General features: G+C 41.9%; 2 protein-coding genes and 1 long non-coding RNA gene across 3 annotated transcripts in view; 1 reads left to right on the top strand and 2 right to left on the bottom strand.

Moving 5' to 3' along the window:
* LAPTM4B (lysosomal protein transmembrane 4 beta) overlaps positions 1 to 5,096 on the bottom strand; it is a 61,746-nt gene extending 56,650 nt beyond the window's left edge. The window contains exon 1 of the mRNA XM_032129996.1: positions 4,932 to 5,096. Within this exon, the coding sequence (XP_031985887.1) occupies positions 4,932 to 5,027 (96 nt within the window). The 5' untranslated portion in view covers positions 5,028 to 5,096. The remainder of the gene's footprint in view (positions 1 to 4,931) is intronic.
* Positions 5,097 to 5,105: 9 nt separating this feature from the next.
* LOC116453976 lies at positions 5,106 to 20,142 on the top strand. Its single transcript, XR_004243980.1, has 3 exons — positions 5,106 to 5,600; positions 18,549 to 18,693; positions 19,029 to 20,142. It is a non-coding gene; the product is annotated as an uncharacterized LOC116453976 (long non-coding RNA).
* Positions 19,372 to 22,744, bottom strand: part of MTDH (metadherin) — a 34,400-nt gene continuing 31,027 nt past the window's right edge. The window contains exon 13 of the mRNA XM_032129985.1: positions 19,372 to 22,222. Coding sequence (XP_031985876.1) covers positions 22,152 to 22,222 — 71 coding nt within the window. The 3' untranslated portion in view covers positions 19,372 to 22,151. The remainder of the gene's footprint in view (positions 22,223 to 22,744) is intronic.

Genomic DNA, 22,744 nt, shown 5'->3' with positions numbered 1-22,744 from the left:
CCTTTTCACAACTTCAGTCCTTTTTTCAGTTTTCAGAATCTCCTGATTCTCACAGGTTTGAAAATAATTAAGAACTTCTTCTTAGAATTTATTTTCCCTAAAAGGGCCTCTACACCCTCTTCAAGAGACCCTCACTTACAACAGTTTGCTGATGTGAGTAGTCTCAGCCAGTGTAAAGGTTGCAGGAGTGCAGACGGAGCAGCTTGGAAGGATCCAGTGTAGGGATATTTTGTTTACATGAGCAGTCACTGCTGATCTCTACCCCCTGCCAAGTAAGCCAAGATTACTGAAATCTCCTAGCTGGTATTTAAGCACATTGCCACACATGCTGTTTTGCATGAGGCTTGAAAAAGACCAGGACATAAATATGGCCTAGTCACAAAATACATATCTTCATTCTCCTTTTGACATCAGATCCAGTGCACTCTACTGATCTTGTCAGGGTGTTCAACCTTAAATCAGTGAGACCACAGCATGCTGTGCTCTTCTTTTGCTTACAATGTAAGTCTACTACCAGTACATTTTTTCATCATTAGGATTCAATCCTTTTATTTAAAAATTACTGGGACAGAGACAGATATTAGACATGCTTTCGACAGTATATTCAGAAAAATCCAGAACTGGAATGTCACAACTAGCAATTCATGCTGAGCTTTCCACAAATAGCAGCTCAAACATTTAAGCTACCCTAGCTAAAAACTTCGGCTTGCTCTATTTATGTTCTTACCACACATCCTTCACAGAGAGCCACACAACTCGATAACTTGTGGTTATAAAAGGTTCTCAGCCTTCCATTAGTTTTTATTTTTAGCCCCTCAGTGTGAGGGCCTCAGGGAGTGCAGAGGGAGGGCAGCAGCTCCCCAGGCGTGGCAATGGCTCCTGGGTTTCCCAGGGGACTGTGAGACCAGGGGAGGAGCGGCCTGAGCCCAGGGCACTGCTGCACTGAGGCAGGTAGCAGGAGGCACTGGGCACACAGAGCTCAAAAACAAAGGCTCTTTCTTTGTTTATTTGTTTGAACTGATACCTTAAAATTTCATCTTCTCCTCACCAAAGTCCATCAGAAATAATCAGAATTCCTATTATCCTAGATGGTGTCAGTGGATCCTCAGGGTGTGCAGAAACCCCACCGCCACTGCCAGGAGAGTGGAAAATCCTTCCATGACACTGTCAGCTTATCTGATGCTGTTCCTTCTTTGTGTTTCAGACAAGGAAAGTGGAGTCCATTTCCTCAGGAAGAAGACACACTGTGTTTATAAATGCTGTCACTGACAGGGGTGTTGTTATTCTGACTCACCAGCACTGACTGGGTCACCCAGAAACAGAAATGCCAGCTTTGCCCTGGACTCCAGCACCCACTGGAGATCAGAACTGAAGTTGGCTCATTTCAGCACTGCCACTGCCCTGAACAGCACAGTGACAAAACTAAGCTGTTGGAAGTGACTTTCTAATTTCATGTGTTTTGGGGTTTTTTTTTGGTTTTTTTTTTTTAATACAACACTTGTAAGACTTTTGTGCCCCAAAATGTTTCTGCATTACTATTGTGACCTCTGATTTCATGTTATAATACAGAGAAGTGTAAAGTCCATCTCAGACAGATAAAACCCCAAAAATTAATAACCAGCCAAACCAAACTGGTCCTCAGCTTTGAAATAAGTATTAACCCCCAGGCAGCCATATTACTGCCATTTTAATCCTCAGCATAATGTTTCTATTTAACACTGCAGCACCCCCTTGTTAAGCTTTTCTCCCCAAGGCAACACACCAGTTCCTGAAGCGTGGGCTATTCTGCAACCTAATTAGATATTCTGTTTAGGAAATTTCCCCTGGCTACTCCAACCTATACAAGTTACTGTCACTGAGCACTGAGGTACTTCAGTGAAAAAAGTATGTACAGTGCATTATGTATGCTACACTGCAATATCACGCAGCGGTGTGTTGTATTATTCTAGATGTAGTACCAATGGCTCTACCAGGAAGAAACTACTGAAACACAAGAACTATAGAAACATTAGTATTCTGAGATCCATTATGTTCTAAAATAGAGCAAAGTTAAATATTTATTTACCAGCTATTGATACGTTATGAGACCATTGCAAGTGTCTGTGGCTGCTCTGCCTGTGTTGGAAAAGCACACTGTTCCTGCCCCTTACTTTTGTGGGAAAGCGTCCTCAACAGCAGCACTGATGACTCCATGTAAACCCAGCTTCCCACTCTCTCCACTATTTGTAGGACCCCAAACACCCAGTCAAAACATTAAAACTGAAGATCCCCCCAGCTTATTGCTGGGTGGGTGGAATGTTGAGACACAGCACTGATGCTGTGCCAGCACTGCTCAGCAGTAGCCAAAACACTGGTGTGTTATCAACACCTTTTCAGCTCCGAGTGCACATCACGGCACTGTGAGGGTTGCTATGGGAAGATGAATTCCATCTCAGACACTATTTTTCCACATTTACTCAGACATTAAATTTTGCCTCCTGAAATTATACTAACTCAAAACTGGTTCAACATGTGAAAATGTTGTGTTAAAAATCTGCCGAAACTTTTAAGCTACTGTTTTTAGCTTCTTTAGCTGCATCTACTACTGAAGCATTGTATTCATGGTTACAGAACTAATAAAACTTACACTTCACAGGCAGTGAGAAATGAAAAAGCAACAAGGAAACTATTCATTCTCTAGGCTGATGGATTTCCTCAAGTACTTTCCTCTAAAGAATAATGGCAAAGAGTATACAGAATACATGTTGGTCTGGCAAAAAATCAGAGGGGGCTTTTGTTTGAACTTCGAGGTAATGCTCATAGGTCACATGTGGTTTGGAGTAACGCAATCACCCAAAATGCATGCAGAAAAAAAAAATGCCACTAGGACAACATCTTTTTTTATGTAAACCCTCAATAGGACATTGTAACCAAACCATAACTGTTCTTCCGAGCCAAAAAAAAAACTATTTGTATATGACTTTGTCAACCACACCTTCCAACCAGGGCCATTCATTCAAGGAGCTACTCCTTCCTTACTTATTGTTTCCTAACATAATAAGTGATCAAAAAGGTTTAGCATTTATTATCTACATGCATCTAAATATCTATTCTTACTGATTAAATTTAAAATTCAAATACTTGCAATAGAGAAGAAAGCACAGAAAGAAATGTGTATCGTATCAGTTTGAAGTAATTTAGAAATCCACCATGAAAAAGTTATGAAAGCAAAAGAAGCAAGAGGTGTAAATCAGGAAATACCTGCTCATAGGAAAGGAAATTTCAAAACAGATTTTGCAGTAAAATACTATGTGAAATTGGCCCACTGGTATTTAAATGTTAATAACAGATTAGATAACAGTCTAAAAAGCTATCAGGCTTTTCTTTGTATCCAAGCCCAGGTGATGCACTTCCCTCTTCTTCGAATAACTTTAGGTCTGCTGAACCAGCTAAAATATCTGTATCCCTGTCTCTGTGGAGCCAATGTGAAAAGGCTTCATTCAGCTGAAGGCAGAAAGAAATAATAAGCACCCTAGAAGAAATGTTCAAAAGCTTTCAGGTCATATTACAACTTACCAAAACTTCACTGCAGCCAGGCAAAGAGAGGCATCTTTTTCAATACTGTCAGTATTGTAGATACTACAGGCAGTGGATGTTGCCATTAACCATATTTTATTAAACCAGGACCAAGAAATGGTTCAACTAATGCACAATTTTCTCAGTGGTGAAATATGTATTTTACAGGACATAGAACATTTTATATGACTTCTAGGATATAAATGTCAAGCTAGCTTTTTTATTACACTGGCTGAATTTATTTAATGAGTTGTCCTATAGTGGAGGCCAGCCCTGCATTTTTCACTTGCTTCTGCAGGGAATTTCAGTAGTTAGCAAATGAGCCCAGGTCTAATCTGCTTCCGTCTGCAATCATTTGAAAAATGATGCTTGGTAAACAGCTCTGAACAGCCTTGCCATCACACGGAGACTGATTCCTCACACCAACAGGAGGCTGAGAAGGCTGAGAAGTGCATCTACGTTACGTACAGCAAAAAAAGATTTCTTTTTATTCTGCAAACCCCGCGACTATGGCTGGCCCAGCTCTGGGAAAACTGCTTTTCCTACATTGCAAGCGATGGAGAAGCAATTGTCTGAGAGGAACGAGGGCTTAATGTGGCTCCTCCTCACCGAGTCTTTCCCCAGGCCAAATAACTGGGTGCCAAGCAGCCTTTGGTTACTGATGGTAACCCTGGAGCCTCCAGGGTCAATTCCTCACTCACGTCCTGTAATCCTGGAAGAGGAAAGATGTCTTTCTAGTACCTGCGAACAGACGCATGGAAGGTTTCAGCTCCCTACCACGCCGCCCAAAACACTACTGCCGAACGATTACCTGCCACACAGGGGACAGCAGCGACAAGAACACCCGACTGCTTCATGAAGCAGCGACCAGAGATGATAAAACATGACTTTCTGCGCGGTATGGCCAGGGGCCGGGCAGCCTTGCTGGAACTAATGCACCGGCGGGGCCCGTGTGCTGCAGCCAGCCCCGGCCTGAGACGCACCGCCAGGAAGTTTGGGGGGAAATCCTCACTCCAGGGGTCTTCACGAATCACATTTTCAATCCCCAAACAGCTTTTTGGTTGAGACCCTGCCGAGCCTGCCCGCGCACTGTACGCCCAGCCCCGCTGCCCTGACCCCTGAACACGCACATGCTCCATGCCCCAGTTTCGGCAGAGCCGAGGCAGCAGCCTGTGCCTGTGCCTGTGCCCGCCGGGATGCGCGGCGGGAAGCGCGGCGCTGCCCGCGCATTACGCTGCTGTAACAACGCGGCTCCCTCCGAAACCCGCCCGGGCAGCCCGAGCTGCTGCCATCGGCATATCCCCATCCACGGAGCAGCCCCTCACAGACTGCCCCTGCAGCCGGAGCCGAGCGCCCGCAGCGAGGGACATGCTTACCAGGTACCAGATGCCGAGGATGATGGTGCCGGTGCGGACATGGCAGCAGAGGCAGCAGCTGTTGGAGTAGAAGCGCGCCCAGGGCGAGCTCAGCATCTCCGCGGCTCCTCGGGGCTCCGGCTCCGCGCCTCTGTCCGCGCCGCTCCGCGGGGCGGGGCCGGGCTGGGGCCGGGCCGAGCTCTCGGTCCCGCCCGCCGGGAGGGACGGCCCCAGCCCGGGGGGCGGAGGGAGCTCAGCGGGCCCTGCGGACACCTGCGTCCGCAGCACCAGCGCGGAGCAGCCGCGCCTAGGCACGGGAGGGGTTCGGGATGCGAAGTCCAGAGAATTCAGCGGGCTGGCAGCCTGGCCACGGCCGTGCCCGGCCAGGGCCGAGCTCCGAGGACGCTCCCCGCCGCGCTGGCTGCGCTTGGAATGAGCCCGGTGAGGGCGAACTGGCTCGGCGCTTCCTTGGCAAAGCTTGTAGTTCGTCTCGCAGTTCTTGAGTGGCAGAAATAAACTCTATTTCTCTATAAGGAAAGATATTATCGGAGGAGGTAATGGAATGCTTTGAATTTACCCCAAGTTCTGAAGCTGTGAACATTTGTTTTCTTTCACAGTGCCCTCCTAATCCGCTCCCAAAGTTGCTGCTGTTGGGGTGGCTGGAATTTCCTCGTGTAACTGATATAAAAGGTAACATTAAGATCACTGCCGCTACCTGTAGTTAGTGCCCTGATGGTGGGAGGACACACAGCATTAGGAAGAAGGACCCCGTCCTGCATATTCAAGCACTGATGCAGATTTGAGCTAAACTTCCTACCAAGCAGCTGACTTTTCATGTTTTATTATTTGAGGCTTGCACTGTCCTCTAGATGAAATAATGAAGAAAATCCTGTCAGGATGTCTGTATGTCTACCCTGACCCTAAGCATAATTTATTTACTGCCATCCAACTTGGCTTGCTACCAAATTCCACAATTTATCATCAAAATATAACATTGAAAAGTACTCCAATGCTTCCCTATATGGTTGCTTTGGGGCTCTTCATTATTTCATACATACATCTGCACAGAACAGGAACTTCAAGATAAAAGCTCACTTGGCACAGAGGAACATTGCTAACTATGCTTTATCCCTACTTGTAAAGCCACTATAGTAAATTAAATTAAAAATACTTTAAGTAGGAACTTTACATAACCTCTGTTGTTAGTTTGTCCTTATAAAACTTTCAGGGGGTTGGCAGGGATTTTGTGTATAAAAAGAAAAGCCACTTGGCACTGAATTTATAATTTTGACTGGATTCTATGCACAAGCCAAGTATTTTCAAGATTCATATTCAAATATGAAAGTAAAATTCTTGTAAAATGAAACATCAGTATAGACAAAACAAATATTCAGCTGGCCAAAGGAAAATCACAACCCGTGAGGTCTGGACTATCTCGACGTAGCCCTGAGAGACCTTGTCCCTTTAGTACCAGAGAGTAGGAAATTTAGCGATGAAACCTTTGCATAGGCATACCTTGTGGAAGGTAAGAGCATTTGCTTCATGAGATCTATTGACCAAGGACTTGACCTTTTCAAAGCAAAGGTGGCAATAAATTAAGGGGGATTCCACAAACAAGGGCACACACATGCAAATCTGGTGGAAAAGAGACAAGATAGACAATGATAAAACCCAAAGTCTCAGGTTACTGATTGATGGGCCATTGAAGAGCTTTCGACAGGGTCATTTGGAGTTTGTAACTGATAAGAAGGGGCAAACAAGAAGAACGGGAGGGTTTGGGGTATTTGAAGGGGAGTCTACAAAACTTTGGAAGGAATAATTAGAGGAAGGGGATTGTGAATGTGAAAAGCGAGGTTCACTCTCCTGTGAGAATTTAAAGGGTTAAATATAAAGACAATAAGAGACACATAAAATAAAGCAAAGGGATAACGGCCGGGTGCCTTGGCGCTCTGCCAAGAACACACCTGATGCTCGAGGATAGTCCTTTTTATGCCATTTTTACTGTCTGTTCTTTATGCATATTCAAACTTTTCCAGGAGCTGTTCTGCATGGCCATTCCTTGGTTCCGCCTTTTTAGAGCATGCGTATTCTTCTGCCTTGCGGTTTTATTTCTTTTGATTCTTGGGCTCGCTAGGTGAGAGTTGATAGTTGAGTGGGCCTCTTAATTCCCCAGACAGTCAGGGCTGATTGCACCTTTGGCCTCTTTGCCCCCCGGGCGGAGCGGTGATAGCGGCTCTGGGGCCCCCTGGCCCCCCCATTCTCCGGGCAGAGCAGCCTTTGGGCCCCTTTGTTCCCTGGACAAAGTGTTGATCAGCAGCTTCTCGGGCCTCATCCTCTGTTCGCTTGGAGGTTATCTTACTTGCTCACACTTGCTAACATTCTTGCTAAAAAGAGGGAAAACTACATCCACACAGCAAAAAGCATTTCTAACATTATATAATATCTACCTTTATACTTGCGAGAAGCCAGTATTATAATATATGTTTGTAACATGAAGGAGCAAAGGGGAGGGAATAATTAGAGGCGGGGGATCAGGAAGGAGCACAGGGAGGATCAGACAGAAAGGTGTATAAAAGAGGTCAGTCCTGTGCAGAGTCTGGCCAAACACTGCCTGCTCACTATCTCTCTATGTAGTTTCCACTCTCCACACTGGGCAGGGGGGGCTGTAAGGAGCAAGTGCCAGCTGCTGGGGGGATCAGTGAGTGATCAGAGGGTGGGTGGGTGTTATTCACTTGCAAGCATCAAGCTGGACCAGCTGGGCTGTCTGTACTTGGGTCTTCTGTGAGTCCTTCATGTAGGACACACAAATAAAAGCAGCACCTTGTCTGTGGCCATCTGTGCAGCTGTCCCTGCTGGGGTCCTGTGCCTGCAAACGGGAAAGCAGCAGCTGCATCCCTCAGCCTGGGATGGGCACAACAAGCTGGGCTTTAGCAGCTGGGCAGGAGGAACTCCAGGTTCTGGAGCTGTGAGAGGCAGTTGCTGCTTACGATATTCTCCAGCACAGCCCTTGTCTCTGTAAGGAGAAATTAACTGCATGTCTGCTTTTGCTTATAGTTTCCCATCAATGGCTTTAACCTCCATATTCTCAGAAGAAAAAGGAAGAAAGAATGAGCAGGAAACACTAATCACTTCAGAGCAGCTTCCTGTATAATTATCAATTTCCATTCAAAAGGCCTGATGGAAAGATCAGGAAATGTCAGGCTTCATGTCACGCTCCTGATTTATAACTAGCTGTATTTGGTTTGGTTTGCTTGGCAAGATTTTGGTAGTGGGGAGGCTTCAGAGCCTGAGAATTGCCACAGATACCGACCCTCCTCAACCACAGCCTCTGTAAGTAAAACTTCCATGTCTCGCACTTTGCCTTACAAAACAAGAAATGACAAGCACTTGTTACAGAGGTGCCTGTGAATCCAGAATACCTGATCTTACACCCTGATGGTGGAAGATCATTTAAGATGCAACAGGGGCAACTTCTGAACTGGATGACACCTGAGTTTTTCAAGGTTCCCAGAGGTATAAAACAGATACTCAAGATTGTCATCTTTATTCATCAAAATTTGAACAAGACTGGTATCACTGTCTTGCTCAGCAAGCGAGACAAACTCAAGAGAATCAACAGCTTCCTTACAAGCACTTGTTTTTGCTGTGCTGAAAAAGTAGATAATCTTTCCAGTGGGATCCATATCGTAGGAAGTTTTTCCAAGAGAGCATTCAATGCTGAAATTAAACACTGCACGGGGTCAAGGGCTGACACACCCTTGCTCAGGCGCTGGTCAGTGTGAAGGCTGTGGGATGTATCCAGAAAAGAAATGCAGGCTCATGGCTCCTGCCTGCCTCTCCTTACCACAGTGGAGCTGTAAATCACTAAATCCAGTTCATACAGCCACTCATTCCCCACAGCACACCCTGAGAGCTCTGCTAGCCAGCTGGGAAGGGACACAGCCCAACTTTGCTGCATTGCCAACTGTTCTCTGTGCTGCAAGCTGTTAAACAAAACCCAGTATAGTCTGTGCCCTGCTTCTGCTCCTGTATTCCCCATGTCTCCCCCCGATCTTCTCACTGCAGGGACAACTTCTACCTCCTGCCCAGCGATGCTCTGGTCCATTCAGCATTTTCTTGTGCTTTCTAGTGCTCACTAAAATTGGTTACTGGTACTTCCCAACCCTTTGAATTCCTGTCTGAACAAGATTGCTGGAAGAGGACAGTTGGCTTCCAAACTGTCTGTGATTCTCACCTTCTGTCTGTACTCACAGCCCACAGAAGTGGTGCCGCATAGTTCAACGGGCTTTGAATAATTCAATTACATTGTTGCCCAGCATTGCCTACAGCACATGAACAAAAGGGCAGCTCAAGGGAATCACATCTTCTGCTTGCAGGATTAGCCACGTGCTCCAGAGTGAACAAAGGCATTGTTAATTGTTTTGTATTTGGCTAAGTTAAGACAAGATAAGAAAATGGTTAAACATTGTCGAGAAACCAAGGTCTGGGAATTGTCCTCAGGCACAGGAAGATGACAACTTTGGGAAAATGACTTTCACTGTAGTAAAGAACCATTTTAAGAGTCGTTTTGTTCAGCTTGCTCCAGAATCTATGTTTCAGGATGGCTGTAAATGATTCAAGTATTCAGAGCTATAGAAATATGTAATGCAATGAAGTTTAAAAACCACCTGAGCTTTCTAAAAGAAGAAAGCCTCCAATAAAAGTCAGACACTACCCCTCTACCACAAATATGGCCAACATGCAATCAAATAGGACTGCTGCTGTGATTCAAATTGGATTCAAGTGGTCATTCATTCCCCTGGTTTGTGTAAAAAGGATCAGAATGAGAACAGTATTTTTTCTCCAGCATGTTACAACCCAGAACACAGAGCCTGTAAAGAAAGCCATTGCAATGACACAGCTTGATGTGCAACTGCTTGCAGAGCTAGTCAAATTCTTGTGTTTCAGCACCAGTCAATGGACAACAAATGGTTGGTTGGTTTGTGTTTTGGTTTTTTTTATTTCTTCTTTCTTTTAAAAGTTCTATTTAAATATTTAGAAATTGTTGAGAGAAATGCCTGGAACTTTTTAGCTCACTGCTGGGATGTTTTGTCATGATTTGTCTTATAGAATATAGTGATTATAATATCTTAGAAAATTGATATACTTACATATTTTCATTCCCAATAGTAAAGTGTATTTGTTACTCTAGCTTCTTTGGGCCACAGCTTCATAATTCTACTTTAAAGTTGCTGGTTTTAAGAAACACGTCATTAAAATATTTTGATATGTTGCCCTGCCAAGAGCTCAAATGTCCTCCGAGGAAAAGCTTGCTTTACTGCATCCTTCTTTTTCCCCTTTTCTGACTTGAAAGCCTCTCAGTTTTACTCTGAAGATAATAGGACTCACAAGAAGGGTAGTGAATTCTAGCGTACACTGAGATTCAGATTATTTTTTCTTCCAACCTTATCATTCATTCCAGCCTCACAGATAAATTTTAACATTTTGGTTGAGAAGAAATCACCAGTAACATTTGCAAGAAACCTCAAAAATAGGCTGGGAAAATAGATTGGCAATTTGGTAACATGTTCTTGAAGATTTTCCTCAGATACAATTTACTTTCCATGGGCTGCAGTCTCCTCAGAGGTGTATCTGTTCCAACATGGAGTTCCTGCTTCCAAAAGTACGTGGCTCTTTTGTGTCCACTCCCATTCTCCTCTCCCTTGCCCATGCTGTTCTTTCTTAAGCACTTTTGCACAGGGCTGCCAGAGGCTCACGTTTTGCCTTGCAGGAGATGTTTACACTGGAGTTACAGCCTGATTCTGCCAGTACCTTAACAACAAAGAACTCTCTCCTTTTGCCTTGGGAAGTCTGTAAATTTCTGTAATAGCTTTAGTTCTCCTGGCTTTTCCCCTGCTGGCTCAGCATGCCTGAAAATACTGAGAAGTGGAGACATCACCACTAATTGCAACTGTTATCAATGACATTGGTAGGTGCAGGGGTCCTGTATCCAACTGAAACTCATAATCTCTTCCTCCACCAGGCTAATGAGCCCTTTAGCACCTCATATCCTAGTAATTTCTACTCCACATAAACTCTTCTCCAAGTCTTTTTGATAAATTAATTTTCTGCTCCTCAGACACTGCTTTCAGTCCTTTAAGTATGTTTATTGCTTCTCTCACGGTGTGGGGATCTAGACAGTTTTGTACAAGCCTTTAAAACTGCAGGCATCAGATATAACAGTATTCATTTAATCAATGGATGCAGTATTGGGATTGTATTCCCACTCCTCTTCGCTCCTCAGATTAAAACATCCCCAGATTTACACTTGGCCTTTTACTACACCGACCCAGTGGAAGGTCATGCTTGGAGATATTTTGGTCTTTTGGCCTGAATCCTTATGCTGGACACCGTATTAAACTGACTGGGACATTTTATCCATAATCTGTAGCCAATTATAGAACATAAAGTACACCACACAAGGATGAGACAGGGCTGTTGGATAAATCGGTTGTTGTGTTGCCAGCAGTCTCGCTGCTTGCCAGATTGCTTGAGCAAAGGAAATCTCAGTGACAGTTTTTAATACTGTGTTGAGTTTGCAGTCAGAGAGGTCACAGGTCTTTGATTGATAGGAGAGGCAAACCTTCTAAGAAAAGCTAATATACATCAAATAGCATTTACTTCCTTTTAGTTCCATTAGTTAGATTAGTTAATGTTTAATTTATGGATTCATTTGAGTATGGCTCAACACTGGGAATGTTGCCAGATTTAATTCCCTTCTTCATTATGCGATTATGGGTTTTCCCGTCTCTTTTAAAAAAATCACTTTTTTTTTCTTTTAATATAAAAGAATGTAGATATTCTCCCCCCTCCCCCGATTTGATCATCAAGCATGTTTTGTTTACATACTTGTTTGGATTTTTGTTGGTTATATCTAGTAGAAGTCATGATCATTTTGTCTTCTATCAACAATCTCAGTGTAGTGATAAATTGTGTTTTGTTTTATTTTTTTGAGAACCAATACTGATTTTAAGTGCAGTCAAGAGGAATTAAGACAACACATCTTCCATAACTGTAATTTATTACTGCCTGTAACTTACACAGCAAACACTTCCCAGTTTCAGATTTTCAGATGCCAGTCAGGTTTCAAGCAGTAACTCACCACTTTACCTGGGGACCTGCCTAGACTTTCCCCCAGGTGCACTTTCTTCTTTAGTGTATTAAGCCAAACGTGCCAAAATCTGGAGCTTCGAGCCACCACCAACTTTAAAGCAGCGAAAAGCATCAGCCTCATTACTTTGAATATCTGTGGAGTTATCCCTCTTTTCCTGCTCTCTTCCAAGTCTGCTGGACTCTTGAGCAAACTCCAGGACATGATATCCAGTTCTCCACAGTGTTCACTGCAGACAGAGGTTTGCCTCTGGAACATTATGGAAACTTCCAGTCTCACATGTATTGTTTTCTATGCTAAAAAACCACTTAACTTTCTCACAGTGTCACATCCTCTGCTTGTTTACCCATCCACAGCTTATTATGGAGTCACCAATGGAAATCAATTGCTTTCCAGCCAAGCCTGCAGAGCATGCCATAGGAGCTGGTGGCTTTCTACTGTGAAAATATCAGCTGGGTTTGTCCCCTTCAGCTGTCTGTCCTCAATCCCCTTGATGATTGATTTGCTGAGCTTATGATAGCAATTCAAACACAGCCAATATGTGCCTTTTTCTGCAGAGGCAGACTGCAAGTACTGTACATGCAGTGTAACCTTTCATATACGCTCTAAGTAATTACAGGTCTGTGGTATGTCCTTCATGAAGTGGAGAGATACAGCACTGATGGTATTACTACTTCAAGAGCAAGGGAAACACTTTTGTACAGTGCTGATGGTGCAGAAAGTTTAATTGTATTAAGTTTATTCCAATTTATGAACCTATTGTATGTATTAGGAAATGCAGCTAGGAAATCTAGATTTAAAGCTACATAAGATGGAGCCACCAGTACCATGTGTATGTGTGTGGAGGATGAGACTGCAGCTAATACTGTATATTTTATATTGTTTCTTCTAAAGAAAAAAAAGATCAAGGCTGCCAATATTCCCCTAATTATAAGAACCAAAAATACTCTTGGCTTCTCTTCATTACATTGTCCAAAATGTCCTCCTAAGATATCTAATGCCAGAGGTAACACTGATTGTTTAAGTCATATCTCTAATATTAATTTTTTGTATGGTAAATCACATAATAAATACCAATATAATTCTACTGTAATAGCATTACTTGCCAGCTGATCTCCAAGTGCAGTATAAATATTACTTCAAAAGCATGTCTCATAGTCACACTGCTTTCTGCTGTGTTCCAATATAGGTTATCAATGTATATTACTATACTGTGACTGTAAAGCATTTTATAGGCATGCTCATCGGGACATGTTTGATTATAGCCTTAGGCAACTTTGGGAAATCCTGACTGAGCCAGCATTGCAGAGATGTCCCAAATCACAGTGGTATTCACTAATGGATTAGTAAAGGCACAGAGAAAGTGTAATTGCAGTCAAGACACAATTGTAACTCATCATCTCCACTGTAACTCATTTGGTGTCAAACACCTGTGTATAAACCTTTGGAATACCAGAGGTTTAGTATTAGCATTCAGAAACCCCATCTCTGCAGACCAAAATGATACACATTTGTCACTTTGGAGAGAACTTTCTTTTAATTTTTAATGGAAAAATCACTGATCACCAACACTACATTCTCCAAACCCAAACGTGGTTTGAAAATGCTAATCTGCACATTCTTCCTGTTCCCTTTTGATGTTTAATATATATGAGCCTTTAAACCACTTAACTGCTACATAGCACAGCTTCGTATTTGTAAGACAGCACCCCTCACAGAGAGTTTTACCACGCTGATGCTGATGGAGACATCCTTAAAGCCCTGACAGAACACCCTGCTGATAGCTCATTTCATTTGGAGCAGGGCTGAGCTGCTGATTTCCCATAAGAAAAAAAAAAGAACTAAAATTCACAATTAGGAATTCTTTCTTCAGTTAAACTTCAGTTAAAATATCTTCTTTGAGGTGGACTGCTCAAGAAATATTTGCAATGGTTAAGTCTAAAGTGTTTAGAGCCTCAAACTGTATCATGTGAAACACTCTGTGAAAGATAACGTGTGGTGCTCTCAGGAGATGGTAACATTATATTAAGCGTTCACATAAGAAAATGTGTTCCAGCACAATGTTCTCTGGTGGCACAAATTCCAGTGGCATACTAGTGCAAAGCCAAGATTTTTAGATGGAATTATTAATGTAAAGTGAAGCACTTGCAATCCTGGTTTCCCATATTGATCTTGCGCTGCACAACTGATGTTCTGCCTCAAAGTGAAACAGGCAAAAAGTTATTTTCTGATGTGACACACACGGCTTCTGACTAAGTTTGACCATAGTCTGGCATTCACATGATGTGATTGCAGAAATCCAAAACACATGGCAACCTTTGGGTATGTAAAACCCTCTCAACTACCTGTGTCAGGATTTGGAGCCCTTCAATTATGCATCTCTACAAAGTATTTTTTTTATTCAAGGCAATACAAGTTAAAGTGTTTTCATCATTACAAAAACAGTCACTAAATTTGCTGTTCTGCCTGCCTGCTAAGGGCTCACAGAAACAGACATGCTCCTGAAACCTCATAAAGAAGATCCACAGTTAACAGCAGGCTGCATGAGTTGGATGACTTTGAACTGCATGTCTGTAGTACACGAATATAAAATAGCACAGTATTGATTTGCCAGCTCAATTCTATCAAGTGCTGAGCCCACTCCAGAAAAGCACTTAAATAGTTTTTACTACTAGTACTACTGTTCAGAAGTGTTCAATACCCAGGTCAAGTCCAAGTAATATTATTTTTGTTTATTAAAAAGACAGGTTCTCCTTAAAAAAAAAAAAAAAAAATTAACTAATCACATTAGTTCAGAGCAGATTGCTGTTTGAACCTCCATCCCTGGAAAATGCAGAAAAGAATTCCAGCAAAAAAGGAGAAAATATTTAAAATATCCACTATGATTAAGATTTTAAAGTGTTTTAAAAACAATCAGCCAGGCATGATGGTGACAGATGGTATCTATGAAGGTGGGCCCTCACCTGTTAAAGACAACTGTGCAAGTCTCATACTTAATTTAACACCAATATTAACCCTACTCTACGCAGGCCGCAGACTTGACTTAGAGCAGAAATACCAGAGAGCCAGCTGGAGTGAGAATAGCTCTCAAGTACCGCCACAGCCCTCACCTGATTTAAGAGCCGCCTTTGTGCCTGCTGGAGGCCAGTCAGAGGGGCAGGGCAGGCACGGATGACGGTGAGCTGGCACTGCTGCTGCTGGGTGTTGGCCACTGCTCTGCGAGAGTCACCGCGCAATCTCAGATTCGGTTCTTCCTGAAGTGGCTACTCAGACCATGCAGACAAGAGTTCATGGAGAGAGAGTTTAACCTGAAAGAGTTTTAAAGCGATTGAAAGACTCTTAAATTTGCAGCCAAGCTTAAAAGCCAGTGTAACTAAGGCACAAAACTGGAACAACATACTTCAAAAGTCAAATGAAAGATGATGCTGGCACAACAGCGTTACTTGTAACAGATGACTTGAAACAGGCACCTGAGGCAGCTGCCCTGTCCTAAATTGCCCCTGACAAAACTCAGTTGGGCCAAGACTACAGCCTTTTTTATTACTGAATTTATAGGTTTTATTCTACCTCACATTATCACTGATGGATTACAGTCTTCTTTAATTCAGAAACCACATGGTGGTGCTTATGAAAAGGATACTGTTTAACATTGCAGTAACCTAAAGCAGTAGATTCTTTGAAGAACACATGGGCCTGTCAAAGCCTCAAACTTCTGGAGAAAATCACCTTGATAGCTGTAGAATTTGGTTGACAGAAATACAATTCTTGAGATGCATTTTATGTATATCACAGGAAAAAACCCAAACCACTTATGGAAAGACAGGTAGCAAGCAGTCACGTAGAACTTTATAGTAGTCAGTTTTCTGTTTGTAATTCTACTGCACTCAATACAGTAGTGTAACTGGCCAGCCTTATGGCATTTGGTCGTGCCATTGCTTTTTTTCTTAAGGTACAGTACAAGAAACATCTGATCCAACCTTTCTTGGCAAAAGCACAGTTGAGATAAGACAGCCCAGCAATGTGTTCAGCCAAATGTCAAAAATCTCTAGTGTTGGGGAAATCCACAACTTCCCTGGGGAGGTTATTCCAATGGCTGATTGTTCTCATTGTGAAAAATTTTCCTCATGTGTCCAATTGGAACCTCCTCAGGAATAACTTGTACCCATTATCCCTTGCCTCTTCCATGTGACTTCTTGTAAAAAGGGAGTCTCCATCTTCACTTTAAATAGTGGAGCATGGTGATGAGGTCTCCCCTAAGTCTTCTTTTCTCAAGGCTGAACAAACCCAGTTCTCTCAGCCTTTGCCCCTGGGACAGACTTCCCAGTCTGTGGCTCTTCTCCGGACCTTCTCCAGCCTGTCCACATCTTTTCTGCACAGCAGGGACCAAAACTGAACACAGTATTCCAGCGTGGCCTGATGAGCACTGAGCAGAGTGGGATAATGACTTCTTGATCTCTGCTGGTGATGCCCCTGTGGATGCAGCCCAACATCCCGTTGGCTTTCTGTGCCAGCACAGCACTGTTTGCTCCTATTGATCTGATTGTCCACCTGGATCCCCAGATCCCTTCCACAGAGATGCTCCCCAGCTGGGTAGATCCCAGCCCGTGCTGCACACCTGGGTTATGTTTTCCCTTATGGGTGCAAGACCTTACGCTTGCCCTTGCTGGGCTTCATCAGATTCTTGCTAGCCACTCTCCAGCCTACCCAAATCTTCCTGCAGGATGGCTCTCTCTTCCACAGTGTCCACTTTCCTACTCAGTTCGGTATCATTGGGAAACTTCATCAAGTGGTACACTTGATCCCGTCTTCCCGATCACTTACGAAGATATTAAACAGCGCTGGGCCCAGCATCGATCCCTGGGGGACCCCACCCGTGCCACGCTGACCATTTGAAAAGGAGCCATTGACCAGCACCCTCTGGGTGCCGCCTCTCAGCCAGGTCCCACCACTACACAGAGCACTCATCCACACCACAGCCCATCTGTTTCTCCAGGAGGAGGCTGTGGGAAACCATACTGAAAGCCTTGGAGAAATCCAGGCAGGCAATGTCCACTGCCCACCCCACATCGACCGAGCAGGTTACTTTGTCACAGAGGGTGATCCGGGTTGTCAAGCTCAAATTGTCCTTAGTCAATCTGTGTTGCCTTTTCCCAATCCCATGTGTCATCTGACTTGTGATAGCTTCCAGAAGGATTTGTTCCATAGTTTTCTCAGGGACTGAAGCAAGACCGATGGGGCTGAAATTCCCTGGATCCTCCTTTAAGCCTTTCTTGTGGATGGGGGTACATTATCCTTTTTCAGTCTTTTGACATTCCATGAAGTCCACAAATTTCCAAAGATTATGGAGAGCAGCCTTGCAACATCAGCTCCTGTAATAACTGACCCCCCACTCTTCCTTCACTGACACTGCTGGATCTGTGTTTGCAGCAGCCTGGGTTTTTGGTCCCAAGGCCAGGGGCCCAGCACTGCTGGTGCAGACAGAGGTGAAGGAAGTGTTGAGAACCTCTGCCTTTTCAGCATTGCCAGTGACTAATTCTCCTGTCCTGTTTATCAACAGGACAGTATTTGCCTTCTGTTTCTGCTTGTTTCTGCACCTAAAGAACCCTATCTTGTATTTTTTGACACAATTTGAGCTTTTTCTTTTCTAACTGCATTTTTGCACACCCTGGCAATGTCCACATAGTTCTCAGTGAGTATTTATCCACATTTCCATCTCTGGAATGCTTTGCTTTTGAGCAGACTCAGAAGCTTGCAGTTAAGCCAAGGGGGCTCTTGCTCCTCCTACATCCCTTATCTCTAAAGAGGAGGAACTGATTTTGTGCTTTCAGAAGAGCATTCTTGAAAAAGTCCCAGCACGCCTTAGGTTCTTTACCCTCCATGGAAGCTTTCCCTGGAATCTGTCCCTTCTCAAAAAACACTTAACACTGCAGTAATTTCAGCCATGGCTGCAGGTATTTTACACATTTACTAGCTGCCTCGGTGAACAGGTGAAAACGTGAGGTTACCGATCTTTCACAGTGCCTTGAAGACTTCTGAAAGCAGAAGCAGAGCTTGCACATGTCCTTAGATACATGTGCAGCCCCTCAGCAGCAGAGGGACAGCAGTCGATACAGCTCCTACTCGGCACTGGTCTCCTGGGTGCCATGCCTCTTCAAAAGACATATTAAAGCCTGGCTGCCTGAGAGTGAGTCCAAGTTACAGAATCACAACAGAGACGAATTCTCTCCCATCCCAAGCTTTGTTTGCAGACATAGCTAAAGGCATGACTTTATTTGTTAGCTACATAGGTAAGGTTGGCCAAGGAAATGGAAGTTATGAACTGCATTAAAATACTGAGCCAAGTTAAGGGATCACTTAATGCTACAAATAAGGCAAAAAATGTGCTTGGTTTTAGCTGCAGATGTTCCTAAGCATGTTTTTTTCAAGAGTATTGTATGAAATCCTGAAACCATGAGCTTCATGTTAAGAGTTTTAAACGCACTTTTCAGAATACACCAACATTAAGGACAACACAGTCTCAGTTAAGAAGCCAGTCTTCAGCGAACCAGAAACCTTCAGCTTGGTACAAACAGCCAGAAATTCAAAAGAGCAGAAGTTCAACAGTTCCCTCAACTGAAGGGACCCACTACAGAGGTCAGTTTTAGTAATTCAGTAATTCCCACCCCCCACCCATGAAAAAACAGAAATCATCCCACCTTGCTCCCAACGTCCATCCAAACTAACAGCAGCTCTGTTAGTCCTGCAGCGAGCAAAATCCATTGTGTTGCCACATGACCTTCAAGTTAAGAACTATCAGTCACACAGCCCCTCCTGGTGCTTCCCCCCCCCCCCCCCCCCCCCCCGCCAATTCATTTTGCTGATGCTCTTTGCTCTTAAATGAAGCAATTCACCCAGAATTTTAACAGTAAAATATTTTTAGCAGAATATTTTAAGAAGCAATTAAATTTTCAGGATTTTTTCCCTTCCAGCTACAGCAGAACAATGAAGAAATCTTTCAGTACTGGCCTGAAAAAACAGAACTGCTCATTTTTAATCAGTGGTCACACTGAACACTGAGAAGATTCACAGGTACAGGTGTCTGTGAGAGACCTGCAATTTTTAACAGCTGAAATCTTGACTGGCAACCTAGTTTAGTTAAAGGCACAACTATGATTAATAACAGACAAAAACCTGCTTAAACCATGTACTCTGATGTGTGCACTTTTCAAAAGCCTCATTCACAGGAAAATCCCATGGCTAGGAACTATTAATAGGGCAGTTTCAAATGAGATACAATTCAGTTACAACACAACAGTACTAGCAATATTTCTATAAATTTTGAAATGCTTTTAATATGTACATTCTTTCTTAGTAAATATTAAAGGTAGTGCTCTTCACTTGCACTTTTTTCTTTAGACTTTTAAAAGGGCATCAGAAATACAGTTTTCACCCCCCTCCAAACCAATGCACAGTTACCTTTGTAACAAGCACACATGAATTCTGTACACCTTTCCCTCCCCACAAAAGAAATAAAAATATGCCATGACTATCCAATTACACATCATCACAAGTTTAAATTACACATACAAATAATTCCAGAGTATTTAGAAAAAAACAACATATTGGATTTATGAAACCATTCCATGCATTCAACAACAACAGAAAAAAAAAACCCAAAGAAAAAAGAAAAAAAAAATGATTTAAGTTTCTTTAAATGGTGTTTTTTGCTCTATCCAAGTACCAAAGCCTGGATTCAGTGTATCATTAAGACTAACCACTGCTTGAATCATAGAAACATGACAGTACATAGATAACCAAGTTTCTATTTATAGACAATATGATATAGTTACTACCTCTTTAATGAATGTCAAATAAAGCAAGTTTTGCTTTCTAAGACATTGAAACTGCACATGAAGAAAACAGTAAGAGGTGCTGCTAAATAGGTAACAACATTTTGAAAGGAAGGCTATGTATTTAATATGACCCTGCTTCCCAGTAGCAGTTAGTTAGCAGGGTTCCTATGTTTTAGCTAGTTTGTTTCTTTTTCCAGAATGACAAGCTATTTGACTAACCCAGAAATATCACCAATTTCATTTTTAAGAGAAAAAAAAAAGAATTTATGCAGTGAAAGTCCTTGGGGGCAGTCTCTTTCATTACATAAAATCTTTGTATTTTCTATGAAGAGGCTCTTAGCATAACACACAGGTTGAAAACAGATTTCGGACATACATTAAAAACCTGAATTCAAAGGTTATTTTTCAACCTTTACTATGAAGACAAGTAAAATTATAATATTATTTACATGCAAAGGACTCTGCATGATTTCATAATATCCTATTTTCCATGTTTACCTCCAGATACTCATTGAAAAGCTGTAGTTCAGTTCTAAATTTATTTTACATGAATCATGACAAATATCACTCTGAAACATTACTCCCTCCCAGTAAATAAATCAATACTGTCAATATGCTCAATTTATTTTAACAAATCAATTTAGAGTGTCACATTCCTGATATACAGGAGTTAATACCTGTGCAAGTTAGTACCCATTTATTACGAAAGCTCTCCATTAGCAGGCGCATTTTCAGTACAATTAAACCCAGCTTGCTGCATTATCTGCTCTTGCTTTGCAATAGTGTCCAACTGCAGTTGAGTACAGTAAGAGCATGATTGTTGATGAGTACCACGGGTTATAGCTGTTAACAATTCTGTTTGTGCCACAAAACCGGAAGTCAATCATTTGAAAAGAATCCTGACTCTTTAACTGAACTTACCAGGTGATGTTAATTACCATCCTTATCAAACCAATTTTCATAAAGGCTATTTACAGTGTACATGGCTGAGCATGTACCTTACAGACACAAACACATCTCCAGTTCAATACCACGTCATTACAGTGCCTGAAAATGACAACACATCTTCAATGCCATTTCAATTAACAGTTTCAAGTGGGAAATGGTCTTTATTTTACAACTGCTTTACTTGCATAATTTTTTTTTTTTAATATAAAAACACTAACTCCTGTCCAGAAGTCTAGACACATTCGACATACTACAGGTTAAGGCAGTAAAAAAATGTGTTCCTGATAACTGTTTTTGACAATGTCAATTAAAGCTGTCTGAAGCTACTCCAGTTCTCCAACATATCTCTGAAATCCAAATAATTTATGAGTGAAAAAATCACTTTGCTTTGTTCAGAGTTTTAGTAATACAGACAACAGAATTGGGTATGGCAAGTTAACAAGTGTTAGGGGAAGGAAATGTTTAATTTTAGTTCATTCCATGAGTTTAGAAGTTGAAAGAATACAGGTTTTAGATAGGATTCTGAATCAACCAAGAACCGTAGGGAATGAAGAAGCAAACCAATTTTATGCACATTACTGCATTCTTAAAAATATACTGTTATCTTCAATAATTCAAGTAAGGTAATAGACATTATAAAAAATAACTTCATGAACCATACTCAAGTCTCAAATCACATTCTCAAACTTTTAACCCAAAGCAGTTTTATTGTGTTAACTTCATATAATAAACCGTGAAGGTCTGACTGTACAAATGGTTAATGATTTGCACTTGTGATTCCTGCAATAGCTAGCAGATTTGCTAACCAATTTACTGTAAAGATATGGCAGATTATGTATTTAATCAAAGCACTTTGATTTAGGCATGAAACAAATTCAAATGGTTGACATTCTGTGCTTCTAATGCATCACTCATAAGAGAGGCAAGAAACACCCACTATTGTACAGACGATTATTTTTACAGAAAACCCTTCCTTGAAATTAATCTTTTATCTGCAGCTGTAGATGAGAGTATAATCTGTTGTAAACAGGGCACTGTGTTGTAAAACCAGTTTTTTTTAAATTAAGATCTCTCTCCAAAAGTTGGAAAAACAGACTCTTCAGAATGTCTTTCAAATGTAGCATGTTCAGTTTGCTATATCATAAAGTTACTTTCATTTGATTCCTTTTTAAAGATGTTTGTGTTCACAGCAGTTCTGTTTTTAAAAATTGTTTGAAATTTATATAAAATTCTGTACATGTTCACAAATTATTGCATAAACAGCATAATCTTCATGACAATATTCAGCAACACATGTCCATCTCAGGAAATTCACGTTTCCCTTCTTGCTTTTTTCTTCTTTTTAACTTGTTTGGGGGATTCCCAGCTTTCTTCAGACTTTGCTAAAAACCAAAAATAATTATAGTGTTAGGACTGAGAACATTTACACAGAATTTACTTTAAAAATCCTGGATAATACACGCTGTATTATTACGAAGTGATTCAGAATAATCAAGGAGAAGTTCTATTCACCTGCTTCTCCCAAATAATTTAATTTGAAATGCCTCTAAAACCAACACTTGCCAATTTCATCCTACTTTTTCACCCCACAAACACAAAGAGTGATACACATCAAAGGTCATTCATTTTGCAAATGTTACTATTTATTCTAGAGTCATTGTTATTTTCTGGCCTACTAGAAAAAATGTACACATACACAATTGACATTAAATGCTCACTTTTACCAGATTACAGTTATTAACCACTACATACGTGACATGTCAGAAGAATATTTTTAAAAGTAATGAACTATGTAAAGATGTGGTTACATGGAATCCATAATCCAATACAGAAGCACTATGTTCTTAATAAAACAGACTGCCTTAAAACAGGCTGGCTGCCCGAAGTGATAGAACACGCAAAGT

The sequence above is a fragment of the Corvus moneduloides genome, chromosome 1 (assembly GCF_009650955.1).
Source record: "Corvus moneduloides isolate bCorMon1 chromosome 1, bCorMon1.pri, whole genome shotgun sequence".
NCBI lineage: Eukaryota > Metazoa > Chordata > Aves > Passeriformes > Corvidae > Corvus > Corvus moneduloides.
The sequence above is the reverse complement of the archived record's forward strand: the minus strand, read 5'-3'. Positions and strand labels throughout refer to the sequence as shown.